The 20,758-nt window shown below is 43.7% G+C and overlaps 1 protein-coding gene across 2 annotated transcripts in view; it reads right to left on the bottom strand.

Annotated features, from left to right (window-relative positions):
• Positions 1-20,758, bottom strand: part of NCAPD3 (non-SMC condensin II complex subunit D3) — a 62,696-nt gene that overhangs the window by 4,191 nt on the left and 37,747 nt on the right. For both annotated transcript variants that reach the window (XM_021696237.2, XM_044919319.1), the window contains exons 21-32: positions 19,208-19,322; positions 19,006-19,113; positions 17,409-17,647; positions 16,395-16,474; positions 8,369-8,506; positions 7,938-8,071; positions 7,486-7,685; positions 5,097-5,207; positions 2,977-3,180; positions 2,166-2,332; positions 1,803-1,942; positions 635-712 (exon numbers count right to left, since the gene is read on the bottom strand). In XM_021696237.2, coding sequence (XP_021551912.1) covers positions 635-712; positions 1,803-1,942; positions 2,166-2,332; positions 2,977-3,180; positions 5,097-5,207; positions 7,486-7,685; positions 7,938-8,071; positions 8,369-8,506; positions 16,395-16,474; positions 17,409-17,647; positions 19,006-19,113; positions 19,208-19,322 — 1,714 coding nt within the window. The remainder of the gene's footprint in view (positions 1-634; positions 713-1,802; positions 1,943-2,165; positions 2,333-2,976; positions 3,181-5,096; positions 5,208-7,485; positions 7,686-7,937; positions 8,072-8,368; positions 8,507-16,394; positions 16,475-17,408; positions 17,648-19,005; positions 19,114-19,207; positions 19,323-20,758) is intronic.

Here is a 20,758-nt window from a genome sequence, read left to right as displayed (position 1 = left end):
GAGGAAGGGGGAGGTGGACAGCAAAGAGGCGGGAGGCACACCGAGACACACCGTGGACCTAAGAAGCTATAAAACAAGGTAATGGGAAAAAATCCTCTACACTTCTAACTCACCTCGACTTTGAAATAACAGGAAATAACAGAAGATTAGAAAAACCACCCCATGGGAGTGAGAAGACAGAGGCTCTCAGCACAGCTGGTGGTGGGTCCTCAAGAGGCCAGTGAGCCCGCAGGCTCAGCTGGCTCTGGGGCCAGCCTCGATGCCGTAGCCGGTGCCTGCCGGCGTGGACTCGGGACCGCTACAAAGCAGGGCTGCGCAAGTGCTGGCTCTAGAATAGCAAGCTGTGCCTCAGCCTCCCTGCCTGCCTAACAGGGAGCCTCACGGCGGCTGGGAGTTTAACTGAGCGCATACCCGTAAAGCACTTAGAAGACCGCTCGACCGACAGTCAGCTAGTGCTCAGGCTGCTGAGTTATAATTGTCACGAGATGCCGTGTGACAAGGCACCACAATGCTGCTGACCACCAGGAGCGCCCGCATCTAGGGAAAGACCTATCTTCCAACAGGAGGAGTCCCGCAGACACACGGTGACTGAGGAGAGTCTCAGCAGAAGCCGGCTTGTCACAGGAGTACTTACTCTCAGGAGTACTGATCGCTCGTTTAGTTACGTGGTCCACAGCTCCACTGGACTCCTGCTCCAAGCTGTAGGAGGTTGCTAGGATAAAACAGAAAGTTTTAGCTGTCCAAAAAACCCCAACACATTAGCAAGATCTATGATAAAGTTAATATCCCAAATAAATTGTTCTTATAATGAAGTAACTCAGAAAGATACCAAAAAATGATAAACATGAGAAACATTGTCCAATTTCACTAGGATTCAAAGAAAAGGAAATTAAGGGGCGCCTGGGTGGCTCAGTCGTTAAGCGTCTGCCTTCGGCTCAGGTCATGATCCCAGGGTCCTGGGATCGAGCCCCGCATCGGGCTCCCTGCTCCGCGGGAAGCCTGCTTCTCCCTCTCCCACTCCCCCTGCTTGTGTTCCCTCTCTCGCTATGTCTCTCTCTGTCAAATAAATAAATAAAATCTTTAAAAAAAAAGAAAGAAAGAGAAGGAAATTAAAACCATAACCGGTTTTGATCTATAAAGCCCGGCAAAGAAGATGGGAAATTTTAAGACCAATGTTTCTAAGCAGGAAAATGGCCACTGGCTCCCGCCAACATACAACTGCAGTGAGTTACAGAAGCCAATCTGACGCTGTCAAAGGCTTTAAAAATATTCATGGCCTCTGAGTGCTGGGAATCAATCCTAAAGATTATATACTTTATTGTGACATTATTTCAAAAAACTGAAAAACACCTGTATTTCCGAGAAGAAGGTAACAGTAAATAGGTTTCAATACTTCCACAAGAGAGAATGCTAAGAAGCCATGGGGAGAAAAGTTCAGAAAGAAAAGTTCATGGGCAAATGTTCACTATTACTATCAGTATGTGGAGGGAGGTCGATTACAAACCAGAAATGCACACTAAGATTACAACTTTATAAATAAGGCCAAATGCATGTGTGTGGGGAGTGGAAAGACGGGAAGAATGAACACGTTTCCACTCCACTCTCTTTTCAAATCTCTAATAAGAGACAACCCAGAGTCCCAAATCCCCAAAGTTGTTTTAAAGATAAGAAAACAGAATCATTTAAAAAAGGATGAGAGGGAGACTTGTTCTGTTTTTTCATCTGTATCCTCACTGTGTCTGAGGTACAAAACCCACGGCTTCTATCGGCCCCCCTGGAGCCGCCCCGGACCTGGAACTTACCACGATGGCACATTTTGTCCAGGCTCTGAGAGCTTAACGGGAATGGCAACACTCCTGTGCTCCGACTCTGGTGCCTGCTACTGGACTCCACAGCTTTCTTGACAGAATTCAGGATCGCAATGGTGCTCAGGGACATGGGCCTGAGGAGGAAAACATGCCAGACATGGAGAGAGGACGAGGGCGAAAACGCTGCAGTAACCGCCCTCTGCCTCTCGGGAGCGCCCTCAACCACACTCCTTGCAAATCAGAAAGAGGGGAGCCTGGAGGAGGTGTCTGCCAAAATGCCCACTGGGGAAGGCCCAGAAGCGGCGGAGAATGTGGTGAGAGGCAGTCAGCCCCGTTCCTGATGCAGCGGCTCCATACCTGCCTTTGGGCATGAACCTCTTCAATAGCCCAGTCTCCAGGGCAGGGGACAGAGGCGGTGCTTGGCCAGCAAGCGCCCTGGGTGTTGAGGGCTGGCTCGCAGCAGCGGGCACAGTGGCACCTTCCCGGCCACCAACAGCTGGCATTACTTCTAAACTCGGAGAAACCTGTCAGGGAAGAGAAATAAAGACTCTTTATCTACTGACACTTTTTTTGTTGTTGTTAATGGAACCTTTACATGCCCTGAGCAAGTCCAGAAGTAATTTATTTCAAAAACCATGTCAGCCCTGGGCAAGTAGAACGTTCTCTTCAGAAAGTTATGGCAGATGTCATGGCACTAAAGAGAAAAAGGATTAAGTTAGTTGGCCTTCATCAGTTTTTAATGCAGTGGATCTGTCTGGATTTCTCAGAGAGGTGAACACACTGTGTCTGGAAGTGAACAGCAGCTCACTGGAAATACCCCAAGTGACATTCTGTTCGAAACAGGGGACGACAAACAAACTGAGACACCTAGGGGGATCTAATTAGCTGTGATCACTAGAATCACAGATCAGATAACCCGTCGACCAGCTTGCTTTCAGGGCATTCGCACACAGCCCCCAGGTATTACTATGATGACTTTCCAGACAAGTTCATGCGGCCTGGCCAGGAGGGAAGGGAAGCCTCCCTGATCCAGTGATCCATGTGGCACGCGTGGCAAAGGAACACGCAGCGGTCCACAACCTGCAACCCGAAAGGTCTCGTTCCAGCCAACCTCGGCTCCTACGTGGGTTTCGAGCAGCACTGGGGAAGCTGGGAGCGGAGGGCGGACTGGAGAGAGGAGGGTCACACACGACTTGTGCTGTGTCCCCCTGGCCCTGGAAGCTGCCGCACTCACATCTGCCTGCCTCGCTCGGCCCTGCTCCTGGGCTTGCTGCTCGCTGTACTTCTTGATGTCGTACTCGAGTTCTGATGCCAGCTGCCGGTCTAGCGCAAAGCAATCCTTGATTTCGTCACGGTAATCCTGCATCACCTCCTAAAACAGACCCCGAGGCATCTTTTAGTGTTTTCTTGAATAAATACATAAGCTCTGCAACACAACCGGAGAAATATTAACAGGAGTAGTAAGACATGTTTTGCTGAGAGCTATTTCTAGTACGTCAACCAACAAGTTAAGTAACATGATAGTATTTTCCTGGGAAAGGCCAACTGCACTGGTATTGACCACAGAAGCCAGGGAGCATGGCGTGAGACATTAAGTATCAGTTCTGATCTCTTAGGGAGTGTCCTGTCTACCCGCCATTCAACAGGCAGTTTCCCAGGTTCCTGATGAGGAAGAAGGGACACGGAATCACATAATCAGAGCCTCAAGCAGGCCTTATTCCAGGGCACAGAACTGCCACTGACAAGCCACCCCCTTTCCATTCCTGAAGGCGGGGATGGGGTCAGTGATGTAGCTAGGTGGCCGGGCTTGGCTCTGGGTCACCACCAGTTTAAAGGCTCTTGTAGTGTCACTGAGGCAGGCCCCTTAGGAATTCAAGTCAGAGGTTAGGTGGGCAGGCGATACCTGGCACTGTCCTGGCTCCGACAGGGCCTCTGGAGCAAGTTACAGGAAGCTGTGCAGTCTAAAAGTTGCTCATCTGTCTACACTAGCTTTCTCAGAGGATGGCAACTATGGCTCTACTCCCATCGTTGTGTCTTCCTCTGAAGATAGGACAGAAAAGCTTTTATCATATGACGCTAAGAACATTCTCAGGGCTTACAGGGGGCTGCCAGGGACCAGGCCTCTTGGCTAAGAGGAAGAAACCATTTCACCTAACTTAGTAGTAGAGGGAGAAGATTTATCGTAGCCCCACCTGTGAGAGAAGTCCCAACAAAGGGAAGGCAATCTATGAACCCTTCCGGCTACCATGAAGAGAGGCTGCACAGGTCGGGGCAGAGGGCGGCTGAAGCTGCTTCCACAGAAGGCCGCCAACGAATGAGAGCCGTGCCGCTCAAATAGGGCAGCTGTGTGGCCATCCTTCGGCCGTGTGCTCCGCAACAGGGGATAGACTTACTGTTCGTAAGCCTTTAAGTAGTTTGAGGATCTAAACTCTTTTTTTCCCTCTCAGAGCTTTAAAACAGTCAGGGCAAAAGCCTAAGAATAACTGGACGTTCCCATTTTTTTCCCCACACAATGAGCCTATCTTTCCTACCTTAACTTCCTTTAGTTTAAAGAGCTATTTGAAGAATTTACATTAAATGTAATTTGGTTGTAGCCCTTACTGAAAAAATTTTTTTAGCATTTCTTGAGGAAGGAAATAGCATAGTGTAAACAGAGAAAGGAAAAAAACTGTTCCATTTATTTCTGATTGAAAAATTTTGCCAGAAAGGTCAGGGGCCTTATTTATGTCTGCACGGCAAGTCTACATAATGTCTTTGGGTGCTTAGACCACAACTTTTCATGGCCTCAGATCCTAGCAGTGACGGCAGCCCGGCCCCCAACAGTGCGCCCCAAGACCCACTGTTATTTCCTGATGTGGAGGCAGTGTTAAAGGTAAACATCCCCAAATTGAACATGATGCCCAATTACACTTTATCCCTCACCAGAATGAACTAAGATGATGCCTTTGTACTTGACCCCAGTTGAGAAAGTCTTCAAAACGGTATCTCCAAACTGGTATCAAGGACACACATGCTCAGCACAATGAGTCAGCCCTTCATAAACTCAACGGCATGAAAAAGGCAAGAACCGGCTTCTGTGGAACCTAAGGTCAAACTCTCTCTCTCTCTTCTCCCCGACAGTCAAAGGCCTGTCTGGCTAGTCTAATTCTAAAGAAGTGTAAAGCTGGTTTTGTAGCATTTTGAGTCCCTGCGTTCACCGACCAACTGCACCATCATAACTGTGACCAATCCTGAGAAATGAGCTAGAGATGGGAGACACCAACCACAAAGCACAAGGTCATCTTTTACCCTGAGATAGGTCATGAGTTCCCGCAAAGCTGGGATCTTATTTTTCTCTAGCACGGTCTTCAGGGAGATGATAATTGGAATAATATTTTCTATGAAATTCTTCTTCTGAACCTGTAGTAACACAAACAAAGGCATGTTTTAGATGGATAAAGTTCCGAGACAAAGGCTTCTCCCTGACCTAGCTCCTCTGAACGGCCCATCTACGGTACTACAAAGACTTCTTGTTTATCTTTTATGATGATGCTGGGAACTGTCTAGGACCCAGCACCTTTGTCTTGGAGACTTTACAAGCATTACCTCAAAACACTCAGAAGGCTTTGTGAAGTAGGATGGGGATGAACGCTATTCTTACTTTCTAAACAAGAAACAGGAATTAGAAAGAGGCTGAATAACAACAACAGGCTCTAAACCACCACACAAACCCATCTGGGATCCAGTCAATTCCTCCACTCAGCATCCTCCCTTTGGAATGAAAATGAGTTCACTTCTGGCTACCCAAAAGGGACATTTTGTATCCCTGCCGTGAAATGACAAATGGTTGAGAATGGCTAAGCATGAAAGAGTCAGTGTTGTATTTCTCTTTTTGTGTGCATAACTTCACACACATTTAGAAAAGGTTTATGTATTTATATAGTATCTGATTTGACCAAGCCTTCATATTCTTAACAGTGAATGATCACTAACCAGAGATATTTTCTAATAAATCTCTTAGAATTAAAAATAGTCATTAGAGCAGCCCACATATGTAGTAAGATTTATCCTTCTGAATTCGGAAAGTATTCTTTTTCTTCTTATTTAAAGTCACTAGTATATGTTCCTTGCTTGTAAATCACCATTTCTAAAAAGTCTTATAGAAGGTCAATCAGTAGAGAAATAAACACTTTAATAAACATGAGTTTGAGCAGATGGTAAGTACAGGGATAGTCTTAAAAAGTGGCTTAAATGCATTCAACTCAATAAATATGATCAAATGCCTTCTCTGTAGCAGGCACAAAGCTAACCTCTGGGGATGTAAAAATGAAGCCAAGAATTCTTGCCTTCGGGCTCCTTCTAGACCAGACTGTGTGCTGGGATGTGTGGCACGGTGTGACCAGTGGCAGGACGGTGAGGAACTTACACAAGAGGGATGCCTAAGAAGGCAGGCGCATCTTTTGAAAAGATGTAGGAATTTGGCGGCAGGAAAGGAGGACAGGGTGGGAGAGGCCCCGCGGGCGGACAGACAGTGTGCAAAGGCACAGCAGCAGGAACGCACACCTCCCGCTCGAGGGACCAACAGGGACCTGGAATGGGGAGGTCAGGGAGGGGAGCATGGAGACGGGAGCTGCAGGGGCAAGAGTCCCATGTGCCTGGGAGAAGAATAAGGATTTTATTCAGAAGGTGACAGGAAGCCACCAAACTACAGACTAAAGGTAGCATTAGTGAGGTATAACTTATATGCAGTGAAATTTATCCATGTTCAGTGAACAGTCTGACGCATCTGACAACAGTACAGAGTGAGTAACCAACACCACAGTCTGCATAATCACCCGTAATCCATCACCCTGAAATTCCCTGCTGCCCTCTGCAGCCAATCTGCCTCTAGTCTCTTTTAAGCAGGAGAATAAGATGATCAAATTTGTCCTTAAGAAAGACTGCTGTGGCAGCAAGGCGGTACACAGGCTGGACCAGAAAAAACTAGAGACACAAAGCATGCTGAGTGAGGAAACCACTGGGAATGGCACCAGCTGAAGTAAGTACAGAACTGGTCAGAATGGGTGAGAGAGATGGGTTTGTGAGATAAAATGGACCGCATCTGGGGACACACTGGATGGCGTCAAAGTCTATTTCTTCAGGGTCCAAAGCTTTCAGGACTCAGGTGGGAAATACAACCTAGTGATCGAGGCTAGTGTAAGAACTGGACCCTGGTGAGGACTACGGCAATCAAGCGCCGCTCTAAATCAGTCTGATCCCAATTTTCACACTCTGGCCAAAGGAAGCCAGACAGATACTGTGGCTTCTAAAATACTAAGACAGATTCAGTGGCATGCTGGACTCCAGAGTGGGGTAGTACTGAGTTCCCTTGTGTACAACTTGGTAGATAATGGCTTCCTTCTCCACAACAGAGACTGCGGGAGAAGAGACGAGGAGGAGGGAGAAGAGAGGAGTAACTCAGTTTTGACAGAGGAAGCCTGAGATGCCTGTGGCACATCCAAGCAGACCAATGGGATGGGTTCAGGCCATGAGAGGAGGTGGAGCTAGAAACACAGAGGCAGAATCGTCATCACTGGGGTGAGTGTTAAGGCCATGGGTGAGAATAAGACCCTGATCTGAGGTCGACCACCTTTACTCAGCAGGTGGACGGAGGAACACAGGGGTGTAACCAGGCCCATTTGTGGAACGACACACTCACTTGCGAGATGAGCTGCTTCTGAGCTTCCTGCATGACCGCACTGGCCAAGGCCGTGTCATCTTCTTCCATAAGGAGGTCCTTATCTGCTTTAGATCTCATGGCCAAAAGCTTGATCTCCTTTGAGCTGAGGACCTCAAATGTATCTGAGAGCAATTCACTGGCTTCCATGTCTAGGGGCAGGATGCCGTCGGCAAAGGATGCTGAGAGAGAGCACAGAAGATCAGCTTCTGAGAAACAGCCCAGCCCCAGGGGGGAAGGGTATCCCACAGAGCTAGGAGGGCCCACCTTGGCTTCGAGTGGGGGTCTGCATGGGCACAGCTGATGTCAAAGAAGGAAAAAAACGGGGTCTTCCCGTAGTATCAGGGTCTCATTTACTACAGGTCTGCTGAGCCATTAGCCATAGGGCATTTCATTTTTAAATATACATTTTATCCCAATTACACCAGGCCTACCCAAAATACTAAGACAGATTTTGGAAGTGATATTGAATCGCTGTTCATCTGTGAAGTGCTCCAGAAGAAATTTGTAGATTTTCATTCGTTTCTGCTTGTTTGTCTTTCCCTTCAGTGAAAACAGCCGTTTCTCTCTACGGTGAAACAGGACAATTTTACCACAACACATGGGCAAGGGTACAAGGATGTTAATTTCAGTAGCAGTTCGCAGCACCCTCAAAAGCTGTCTGCCCAAGGCGTTAAGTGCACAGACGAGAGGACGGCGCGTCCCTCAGGACGCTATCGCAGGCTGAACGGGCTCACATCACCCTGCCCAGAGAAGGCAGGCCGGCTGCAAGCCGCACTGGGGCCAGAGTCTGTGCCTCTTCACTTGTACACGCAGCTGCCCACCTCCCCCTGCTCGCCCGGCCCTTCCCGAGAGCTCCGCTGACCTCTCGGACTGGGGGAACTTGTTATACTTCTCATGCTTCTCGTAGTTATTGAAGTGGAAGATACACTCAATGAAGTGCTGGAAGAACATGACAGGGTTCCTCTTCAGTAACAGGTGAGCCAGGCAAAACTCCCCGAAACTGCAAAGAAGGGGAGAGAGAAGAAAGAGACCCGTTTGCTGTTTGCAGACAGCCTCTAAAATTACACCGAGAATGCTGAGGGGCAGGGGGGAAACTGTGAATAAGGCAAAGGGATATGAAATCTATCCCAATACACAGCTTCGTTCAGACCAAAAAGCAAGATACAAATTTAGCTTCTTCTGTCTGTCCTTGCTCAAGAGCCTCCTTTTTGAATCCAAGGTCAGCATAAAGGCTTTTTCTACCAGGATTCCTTTCAAAATTCTAACAAGGTGTTATTACTCAGCTACACTTCAAATGTGGGAAAATAACCAACTGACCCCAAACTGCCCTTCAGGTAGAATTCTGTGGTCCTCATGGATGATGCCAACGACAAACCACCACCTGAAAATGAACAGTTGGCTTCCCCCCCCTCAACTTGAGGTTTGTTGCTCTCAATAATGAACAAAAACCAATTTTCGTAATTGGGACTTTTTCAAGAATTGGGATTCATTACAAGAGCCTCCCAGTTTGGGTCAGCACAGACAGTGAAGCACTCTCACCGAGCTCTGGACTCATCAGCAAGCCCCAGGCACTCTCCTTTCTCCTGTGCCCCCAAATCTGGAAGAGGCGTCCGACATGCACATACCAGGCTACCCAGGGAGACACAGATGTCACGAGCACTGCACCGATCTGAAGGGCAAAACACTAGTGGTTTCCAAAGCCAAATGTACATGGACAAAAGCCAGGTTATCCAACCGCAGGCCCCAGATAGTTTGTCTAGTAGGGGAGAGAAGGCCAAGGCACAGGTGTTTGCTCAGGGGTCAGCATGGGGTGGTGCAGGGCTGGCTCTGATTCATTTACACTGTCCAGACTAATGTTTTAATTTCATTTCAGAGTTAAATGCAATTTCCACCTACACAGGGGCACCAGTCTGCTCTCAAGGAGGGAGGCGCAGTGACGAGGACGACCCAAAGTGATTCTTGGCTTTGGAATGTACAGGACACGAGGGAGATTCACCTTCCCCTAATGGTCCTCCTGAGGCTAGTATTAAAATCACTTTGTATTCAAAGCATACACATTGATTAAAACTCAGAGAAGGTAGTTCCGGAAACATAATTGAAGTAAACCTAGGTAAAAGCTCCAGGGCAAACAGAGGCACTCTGACCACTCACCTAGGAGATAAGGGAACAGCCTGAAATAATGCTGAACACAAAATCAACAAAACTCTATTTCGTAAAGGGACTCCCCTGAGGAGAAGTTCACATGAGGCCAGCTAGGAGCCCCTGCTGATCTAGGAGCCGTCAGTCAGTATGTTCTACACAAACTGCTATTTAGTAGACCCGGCTAAAGGGCAAACAAGTTTGGTCACAGCATCAGGTGAAGTTCTTTCTAAACAAGGGTTACTCTGGTAAGCTCTCTATGACCAAGAGTGGAGAAAACCATTAAGTAAACAAAAACCATTCCCCCAGAAACAAGACTTTACCTTCCTTTACTACAGTTAAAACTCCCACAGCACAGCAATTCTTAGAACTACCTGCATTTTCTCCTCAGATCTGAAGTAATTCACGTGAAAATGAGATCAGACAGAATCCACTCTTCCGCAAGAAGACAGGCTGCTCTGAGCTTCAATTTGTGCGCTTTGACTTGATGTCCAATGCTCATCTACTCAGAATTTAGGTCAAGAATATATACCAATAGAGGTAACTGATGCGCAAGATAGTGCAGTCTACCCCCTAGTGAATAACTGGCTTAACCAACTGTACAAATAAATCCAACGGTAACATAAATCATGCAAAGGATTCACATGCTCGGGGCTGGAAGCCGAGTCAAAGGGCTTTGCATCATGAGAAGCCAGAAACCACAGTCAATGGGTAACATTCAGCACTCGTCTTGCTGTTACATTTACTGGGACTAAAAGGGCACATTTCAGCCTTGACTGGATTAAACTCACCAATCTTTCTAGCTTGATAAACTGGGGAAGAGAGATAATTTTGTTTTTTTTTGTCAGCTGGAAAGTTAAAAGAAATTAACATTCCAAGGAATGCTTCCTGGAGCATTCCTTTTAGAGTGGCAGAGGACAGCACTTTTCAGGTACCTGAAACAGAAAACTTCAACACCTCCAAAGACACCTTCCTAAGAACTCAGCTTCCTTTCCCACCTCTTCTCATCCATCAGGACAATTAAAGGAACCGTACGTAATCACACCACCAATTCAGGGATACTGTCTAGACATTTTACACAGCATTAATTACATTATATGGAAAACAAAAAGATGACCAGCTAAATCTGAGTCATAATAATCTTATACAAAACAGTTACTACTCTCTTTTTAAGAATCCAAATCCAGGTTTCAAACAGCCTCACTTTCACATTCAGTATTAGTAGGAACATAAAAATCTGACTTTTTAAAGATGTTATCCCATGCCAAATGCTATTCTGAAGCATCTATCTGCTCAATAAAGGCCACTGTTCATGGACTCCTATTCCCGATCTGTCCTACAACTTGGTCTATCTCAGACCCATTTATGCCAAAATTCTATCTGAAACTTGAGGCAAGTTATTTCCTATATCCATGTGATCCTTGGCTTCCACCCCAAATCCAGGCCCCCTTGTTCCCCTATCATCATCATCTCTGTCACATCCCTATACTGTTGTTTCTTCTCCCCTGATCTCACTTCCCCTGTCTACTTTCCCCTGACTTGAGCGTACTCCGTACTCTAGTTCCAGGAGAAGTCAAGTGTCTACCCTCTCCACACTTTTTCATAAATCAGGGCCGGCTTTCCTCTAGGGACACCATTTCCCACAGCCCTCTAAAGGGAAGGCTGCTTGCTGCTTCTCCCAAATGCCAGAGTCAAGGCATGAGGACCATACTTTCCCTCCATACTATTTTCACTCATTCATTTGCCAAATGTTCACTGGGGTGTCTCCTTAGTCTCAAGCTCTCTTTCAGGTGCTAGGGATAATGCAGTCGACAAAACACAATCTCTGCCCCTCCTGGACACTTATATTCTAGTAGGTAGTCAGATGTTACATATACAACACAAACTATGTTGCCACAAGTTGTCTGAAGAAAAAGCTGTTTGGGGAAGGTATAGCAAAGCGGGAAGGGAGGCTTGGATCCCTCTACCTGGCCCACGTAGCAGTATGTAGGCTCCTCTACTGAGGCTCTGGCTATTTTGCCCCTCACTGCTTGGTACCTGCGTCCTAGTTTTCTCCATTCCAACTTCCAACATCACTGCTATGGTCTGAATGTTTGTTTCCTCACCAACCCCATTCCTATGTTGGAAACCTAGCCCCGAAGGAGACGGTATTAGGAGACTGGGCCTTTGGGATTAGTGAATGAGATTAGTGTCCTTATAAAAGATGCCCTGGAAAGATCCCTTGTCCCTTCTGCCATGTGAAAACACAATGAGAAGCCTGATATTTTCACCAGAACCCAATCATGCCGGCGACAGGGTTTCAGACTTCTAGCTTCTAAACTGTGAAAAATAAATTTCTGTTGTTTATAAGCTACTCAGTCTGGTTTTTTTTTTTAAGATTTTATTTATTTATTTGACAGAGCACAAGCAGGGGGAGTGGCAGGCAGAAGCAGCCTTCCTGGTGAACAGGGAGCCTGAGGTGGGCTTGATCCCAGAACCCTGGAATCACAACCAAGCCGAAGGCAGAGGTTCACTGACTGAGCCGCCCAGGCGCCCCCAGTCTGTGGTATTTTGTTATAGCGGCCTGAACGGACTATGACAATTTCTCAGAGCATCTTCAGTGTCCGTACAGATGAGCTCATTTAACGCCTAACTTTCTATTTTTCTGATTTCATCAACTCTAGTGACCCTCCCATGTATGTTCTATGTGGCTACTCTGCAGCCCCATCCTGGACCATGTCACTACACCCGGAACACCCACTTCTGACTAAGATAATCCACTTCATGACCACACACACCAATCCTTCCAGGTTTCTGACCCCCCGCCCCTTCCCATTCTACTTGTTCTACAACTTCACTAATCCCTCTAGATGCTCAATTACTTCTTCTTCTCCCAACCAATCTCTGTCTTCATTTTCTTTTCTAACTCAACAGCCATTATCTTAGTCATTCTCTGGCCCTGCCTTGGGACACTTGCAGCATTTCCCCAGTTAAGCCCAAACAACGCACTTGGTACCTATCACCCCGTGACTGCTGTACTACAAGGACACCACCTAGTGGGCAGAGGGGAAAATACACCATACGATTTTGCAGTCCTAAACTTTAGTGGGTGTGTATGACCAATTAAAAATGTCATTCAGATCTTGGATACCAGCCCTTTATCTGTAGTGTCATTTGCAAATATCTTCTCCCATTTTGGGGGTTGCCTCTTTGTTTTGTTGACTGTTTCCTTTGCTGTGCAGAAGCTTTTTATCTTGATGAAGTCCCAAAAGTTCATTTTTGCTTTTGTTTCACTAGCTTTTGGAGATGTATCTTGAAAGAAGTTGCTGTGGCCGATGTCAAAGAGGCTACTGCCTATGTTCTCCTCTAGGATTTGGATTAATTCCTGTCTCACATTGAGGTCTTTCATCCATTTTGAGTTTATCTTTGTGAATGGTGTTAGAGAATGGTTGAGTTTCATTCTTCGGCGTGTGGCTGTCCAATTTTCCCAGCACCATTTATTGAAGAGACTGTCTTTTTTCCATTGCATGTTTTTTCCTGCTTTGTCAAAGATTATTTGACCATAGAGTTGAGGGTTCATACCTGTGTTCTCTATTCTGTTCCACTGGTCTATATGTCTGTTTTTGTGCCAGTACCATGCTGTCTTGGTGGTCACTGATTTGTAATTTAGCTTGAAATCGGGCAACGTGATGCCCCCAGCTTTGTTTTTCTTTTTCAACATTTCCTTGGCGATTTGGGGTCTTTTCTGATTCCATACAAATTTTAGGATTGTTTGTTCCAGCACTTTGAAAAATGTCATTGGAATTTTGATCAGGATGGCACTGAAGGTATAGATTGCTCTGGGTAGACATAGACATTTTAACAATGTTTATTCTTCCGATCCATGAGCATGGAATATTTTTCCCTCTTTTTGTGTCTTCTTCAATTTCTTTCATGAGTGTTTTGTAGTTCCTAGAGTATACAGATCCTTTACCTCTTTGGTTAGGTTTATTCCGAGGTATCTTATGGTTCTGGGTGCTATTGTAAATGGAATCGTTTCTCTAATTTCTCTTTCTACAGTTGCATTGTTAGTGTATAAGAAAGCAACTGATTTCTGTGCATTGATTTTGTATCCTGCCACATTACTGAATTGCTGTATGAGTTCTAGTAATTTGGGGGTGGTTCATCATCATTAGCCATCTGGGAAATCCAAATCAAAACCACATTGAGATAACACCTTACACCAGTTAGAATGGCAAAAATGGACAGGGAAAGAAACAACAAATGTTGGAGAGGTTGTGGAGAAAGGGGAACCCTCTTACACTGTTGGTGGGAATGCAAGTTGGTACAGCACTTTGGAAAACGGTGTGGAGGTGCCTCAAAAATTTAAAAATAGAGCTACCCTATGACCCAGCAATTGCACTCCTGGGTATTTACCCCAAAGACACAGATGTAGTGAAAAGAAGGGCCATATGCACCCCAATGTTCTTAGCAGCAATGTCTGCAATAGTCAAACTGTGGGAAGAGCCAAGACACCCTTCAACAGATGAATGGATAAAGAAGATGGGGTCCATATATACAATGGAATATTACTCAGTCATCAGAAAGGATGAATACCCAACTTTTACATGAACATGGATGGGAATGCAGGAGATTATGCTAAGTGAAATAAGTCAAGCAGAGAAAGTCAATTATCATATGGTTTCACTTATTCGTGGAACATAAGGAATAGCATGGAAGACATTAGGAGAAGGAAGGGAAAAATGGGGGGGGGCGGAATTGGAGGGAGAGATGAACCATGAGAGACTATGGATTCTGAGAAACAAACTGAGGGTTTTAGAGGGGAGGGGGGTCAGGGGATTGGTTAGCCCAGTGATGGGTATTAAGGAGGGCATGTACTGCATGGAGCACTGGGTGTTATACGAAAACAATGGATTGTGGATCACCACATCAAAAACTAACGATGTATTGTGTGGTGACTAACATAACATAATAAAATTAAAAAAAAAAAAATGTCATTCAGGATATCCACTTGGGCCAGAAATAAATTCAACAAGCTCTGCCACTATAGTCTCTTTAGAAGACCTGTATTAGCAGATATGTATGGAAAAATTAATGTGTTTGATGCAAGCAGATAGGGCTGACCTAAAAATAGGGGAACAGACTAATTTAAATTACAGTTAACAAAGGTAATCATTAGCTTATCAAAGCTGAAAATCGGGGCCCACATTTGAACCACGTGATTTAAACAAACACAGAATATGGAGATAAAATGGAAAGATTTAAAAGAGAAGTATCAAAATACTACAAGAGGCACTGATAACCTTACTATAGTGTAAATATCTCTCTCTCCTAATTTCTTTCTGATTCATGCTCTTTTTTTTTAAGATTTTATTTACTTATTTCACAAAGAGAAAGAGAGAGCACAAGCAGGGGGAGCAGCAGACGGAGAGGGAGAAGCAGGCTCCCCGCTGAGCAGAGAGCCCGATGCGGGGCTCGATCCCAGGATCCTGGGATCATGACCTGAGCCAGAGGCAGACGCTTAACTGACTGAGCCACCCAGGCACCCCTCTGATCACCTTTATAACAGGTGCTGTGTATGTTACATACTGACCAATGCTCTTGTTCACATACATGTATAGGAGCTGAGAAAAGGGAGTAAACCCAAAAGTGTAGGTTAAATAACCAATCTCACCTTCCCAGCTCATCAGATGAGAGCCTCCCAACACTTCTAATTATGCCTGCTTCTCGGCTATACATTGTAGAGAGGAGAGAGCCATGACAGCCAGTCTTATGGTAGCAGAGTAAAGGTAAAAGGGCATTGCATCACTATTTTGGTCCTTTCTCCATTACATAAACAAAGAAAAAGTAATAGTCTTAGCTTTTTATTTCTGACTCTAGATAGCAAAAATTAGAATGTTAACCTTCCACTAGTTTATTATGTAAAATATTCCTCCTTAGAAAATTATACCCAAAGAACCGAACAAAAATTCTTCCATGGAACTCAGAGTAAATCATTAGTGACCATATTTAGAACCAGAGGGACCCATTATTATAAGCTATTTATAGCTAATGAACTCTATAAAGACCTTTTCCCAACTGTGGTAGCTTTTGCCATGCATTCAACATTCTATTTTCCAATTGCAGAACTGCTTTAAAAAGAATTATTCATGCAACATAATCTAGGTTAACAAATTCTGTAAGATCATTCCTCAACCTCCTGAAAATAAATCCTCAAAAAAATTATAGAATGATAGGAATTAACAAGTGGCAAAACAACTCCGTTCCCTTCCAATTCTCAAGAAACACCCATTTCCAAGAAGTCTTGTAATTTGTATACTCTCATTTCACAGTGTCTTAAAATTCCTAGAATTTCTTCCTTACAATTTCTGCACTTACAAGAAAGCCTCAACTCTATCAAAATTGACATTTTACTGGCTTAGAAATCAACATAGTTAAGTCAATAGTTAATTGCTACAATTCCATATAATTTACTATGACAAACTCATATACTGCTCTTCATTACTCCTTTAGGGACAGTCAACAATGTTACCAAATGTAGTCAATACTGAGACTATTTAATGGTCAAACTGGATGAGGGATTTTTTTTTTAAATTTATATGCCAAGTAAAGCTTTGTTATATAGCTTAAAAATCTGCTAATTCTCTGGCAACTGTCAAAAGCTCACTAAATTCTAAAAAACTCAACTCGAAACAAATTTTAAAGAGAGCTAATGTACACCAGAAATTAGGTAAATCATTCAGTTATCTGACACGTGAGGAAAGAGTTACCTGGCGATGTCTGGGTGTGAATCTATCAGAGTGCTGACAAATCGAAAGAACAGAGAGCCCTTCCATTTCACAAATTCTTCCTGTATAAAGAGAAACCAGCTTGTTTAAGGATGAATTTTAATATACAAACCCTAAATGCATTCAGTCATAAAACCAACTGTTAACTTTCTTTTGTTTAACATCACACCTGTCAGCTACTCAGTCTGTCTGTGCCACATTAGCACAGTCTGTTAGCACTCACTTCCGACCATCTTGAAAGCACATATATTTGCTGATCATAAAGAGAAGTGGAGGGATATTTGGGTAGAACAGCAACCTATCTACTCTATTAGGAAAATTACTCAAAGCACCTGGCTTTAAAAGGGAGAGTGCCAATGGTGCCTTCATCAGGTACCTAACCATATAAAAAAGTAAGTATATATAACATACTAGAATAGATATACAACTTAGTTAAATGACTTCTTTTTAAAGGTCAAATACTATTTCTCCCTCACTTTAGGCTAAACATGTTCTCGATGGCAAGAAAAACATTGAGTGCTCTGTTCACTAAGAGTTTAGAGTTCACTAAGTTCTTTCACACACTAAAAATGTCTCATTGGACTCTCAGACCAACTCTGAGACAGCCAGGGCAAATATGATCCTCATTTCACAAAAGACGAAGTTATGTCTGAGAAACACTGACTTGTTCAAAGTCAAGGAGAATGACAGAATTGGAACTAGAAGTACTCATCCACTGAGTGTGCTCTTCTCTACATGGAATTTACTCACAAAAATGAAACCTCACACTGGTTGACAGGATATGTGAACAAACACCCAAAATAAACATTAGGAAGTAACACTCTGTTTAAAAGGCTGTACAGAACATCAGAAGAGTGATATTTTAAACCAGAGACAAGGCTGATTATTTTTGGATTCTACTACAGAGCAGTGCATTTCCTATGCTACTCAAATATTCCCTGAAACCAGAAGCAATAGTGGAAGGAAAAAAATGACAGGTCCTGTTCTCAGACATACCTGCAAGAGATTGGTAAGCAAGATGAGTGTTTGCTTTCGGATGAATGGATCTGAATCCTTCAGACACATGGAGATATTGGGAATGTACTTGTCCACCATGACCGTGTACCGGATACAAAGATCACACATGACGATGACAACATTGTTGCGAACAGCCACATCATCACACACTTCCAGCTCTCGCACAAGGGCCGGGATGCTCCTCTTTGCAAGATCTTCATGCTGTAAGCACAGCTTGCCTGTCACAGAAGAGATTAAGATGTCTTGACTCTAATCCTATGCCTACATTTTCTCCAGATATAGCCTGCTGTGGATTTTACTTGATCAAAGTTAAAACATCATATCAACCATCACAAACAAAAAAAAGTCAAAGGCAGACAAACCCATACTACTAAATATCAGGAAGTTCAAAATACCTAAAAAAATAATGCCCCCCACCACCACTTCAGGGTTTTATGAGACATATACTAAGAGATGTCCCTTCATTGGAGTAAAACTATCCTCCTTTTAAAGTCAACAGTTGAATTTCAGAACTTATCTACTCACCTGGAAAATGACCAATAAAATCTAACAGATGATACATTTTATTTTGATTATATACATTTTCCATTGAAGCCAAAAAGTTTAATAATGAATTTGAAATCTGAGCTAAGTAAATAGGAAAGAATAACCACCTCATTTTATTTCTTATTCACAGTTAGGAGAAGGGAGGCTGTTACTGAGTTTTGTTTATATATATATTTTTTAAAGATTTTGTTTATTTATTTGAGAGAGAGAGAGCACAAGCAGGCAGAGAGATAGAGGGACAAGCAGACTCCCTGCTGAGCGGTGAGCCCAACACGGGGCTCAATCCCAGGACCCTGAGATCACGACCTGGCCAAAGTCAGAAGCTTAAGCCACCCAGGTGCCCCTGTTTGTAATTTTTTGCAGCCCAGAGAATGTTTTGCTCTTATTCACAACTCTTAGAGTTTTAAAAAATTAGTATTACAAAAAACATTCATAAATCTTATCCAGGATAAAATAAACAATCATACTAAAACAAAATTCAAATTAGAGCACAGAGGTCAGTCTTCTCGAGATTCACAACAATTTGAGTCCATGGGGAAATATGTCTATTAATTAGCTCATCTACCAGTTCTGGTAGGTATCAAATAAACTATCTTCTTTTATGAACTGAACCGCAAATTTAGTTTTTCATTCCCAGAAATCAGTGTGGTACCTGGCATATAGTTCTTGATGAAGAGACCTCATGGTGCTACATTATGAGTATTAAAAAAAAAAACCCCTCAAACCCCCCCAAAAAAGGAACAAGTGTAATTGTAATAAATTAACATAAAAACCAAAAGCTCCCTACAGGAAATGTCTTGAGTCTGATCGTCTTGGGCAGCTGCCAACCAAGGGCTCTCATTATCAGCACTCTGGTATGCCTCTGAGCTGGGTGCTCCTATCAGAATTCCCTCCAAAATTCACAGGAGCTAGAGTAAATATGAGCTCAGCATACATAACACATTACTAAGGCTGGCTTATTTGAGACAAAAAAGCTACCCATGGAACTGGACCGCACAAGCAATACTTTCCCCGTGTTATTCTTGCTTACCCAAAGTAATGATGGCATGTGCTCTAATCACAGAAGGCATGACACAGCCCCTGACTTGGGAGAGTGGCTCAAAGGCTGGAGCTTCACTGCGACCTTGAGATGATGTTGCTACAAGGAAGAAGAAGAGGGCTTATCTACAGTATCTCAGGGGCCAACCCCGCCTTAAGACAGCACGTGCAGAGGATAATTTCAAGTGCCTTACGATGATCCGCATCAACAGAAGAAGCTAGAATGGACTGAATCAGAAGGAATGCTCGCTTCTCCACTCTGGCTGGACAAAGCTGGGCTATATCTCCTAAGGTAAAAATGTACTTCACCTGCAAAAAGAATTGGTTTTGCAGTAAAAATAAGGCAAAAGAAAAATTAACTCTAGCTAAAGACATGTCAATATTTTTTTTTGTGCCTCAAATTAAAAGAACTATTTTTTTTCCATAAAAACACATGGCCACTGTAAAAATTCAGTCACTACACGGTAAAATTCACCCAGCCTTTTTTGTCACTAGATATAATAAATATGACTAATGACTATATAAGTATGTTAAAAACTACTGATGTCATCATAATTTACTTCACTATTAGTGAACATTTACACTGCTTCTAATCCTTTCCTATTGTTTGCATTCCTTCTGAAGAACACCTTTGTACCTTTAAACACTGTTTTACTTCCTTAGAAGTAATCCAGGGTTAAAGGGCATAAAACTGTTTTACATTTTAAAACATATTTCCAAACTGTCTTCTTGACTGGTTTACTATTTAGACTCCTATCAAAAACTTATAACTACCATCTTCCTCACAGCTGCCACTACTACTGTGTGTTTATGAAGAACATTCAACTGGAGAGTTAATAACATTTTTTTCTTTATCCTAAAAATGCAGGGGTGAGGCTAAATAGTAAAATGTAAAAGGCTTATTTTATTTTTGTAAAGATTTACTTATTTTTTTAAAAAGATCTTATTTATTTGAGAGAGAGAGAGTGAGAGAGAGAGTACAAGCAGGGAGAGTGGCAGGCAGAGGGAGAAGCAGGCTCCCTGCCGAGCAGGGAGCCCAACATGGGACTCGATTCCAGGACCCTGGGATCAGGACCTGAGCCGAAGGCAGATGCCTAACTGACTGAGCCACCCAGGCGCCCTACTTACTTATTTTAGAGAGAGAAAGAGAGTGTCCGTGCAAGTGGGGGGAGGGGCAGAGGGAGAGAGAATCTTAAGCAGGCTCCATGCCCAGCACAGAGCCCAACGTGGGGCTCGATCTCATGACCCTGAGATCATGACCTGAGCCAAAATCAAGAGTATGTATATTTAAAAAATCCTGAACATATATATCTTAGTGATTAAAGGAATATTTAAATTCTACTTAAAGAAGAGTGAAGTAAACAATAGTTATATTGTATATATTATAATGTATATATGTATCCTTATATATTTTGACTAATGGGAAGCTTTTGGTGACATATTTAATAGTTGAAAAAAAATTTTAGAGGGAAAAACTCATTGGTCATAATAAGCGTTTTTCTTAGTTTGGGCAGTGACTGCTCAGACAAATTAGAGGCATGAGACCCTCTAGAAACCCTGGGGCAGGGCCCTCTGAACTGAAATGTCTGGATTCCTACTGGTAATACTTTTATTACTAAAGTGTGCATATTAATGCCTCAGCACAAATGGTCTCTTCTCACATACCTAAACACGGTCCTCGGTCTCCAGGTACAAGTGTGAGGTGGCAAAGCAGGAAGAGCACAGAGGAGAGGTACTCTACTAAT

The sequence above is a fragment of the Neomonachus schauinslandi genome, chromosome 11 (assembly GCF_002201575.2).
Source record: "Neomonachus schauinslandi chromosome 11, ASM220157v2, whole genome shotgun sequence".
Classification (NCBI taxonomy): domain Eukaryota; kingdom Metazoa; phylum Chordata; class Mammalia; order Carnivora; family Phocidae; genus Neomonachus; species Neomonachus schauinslandi.
This window is presented reverse-complemented; position numbering and strand designations above follow the sequence as displayed.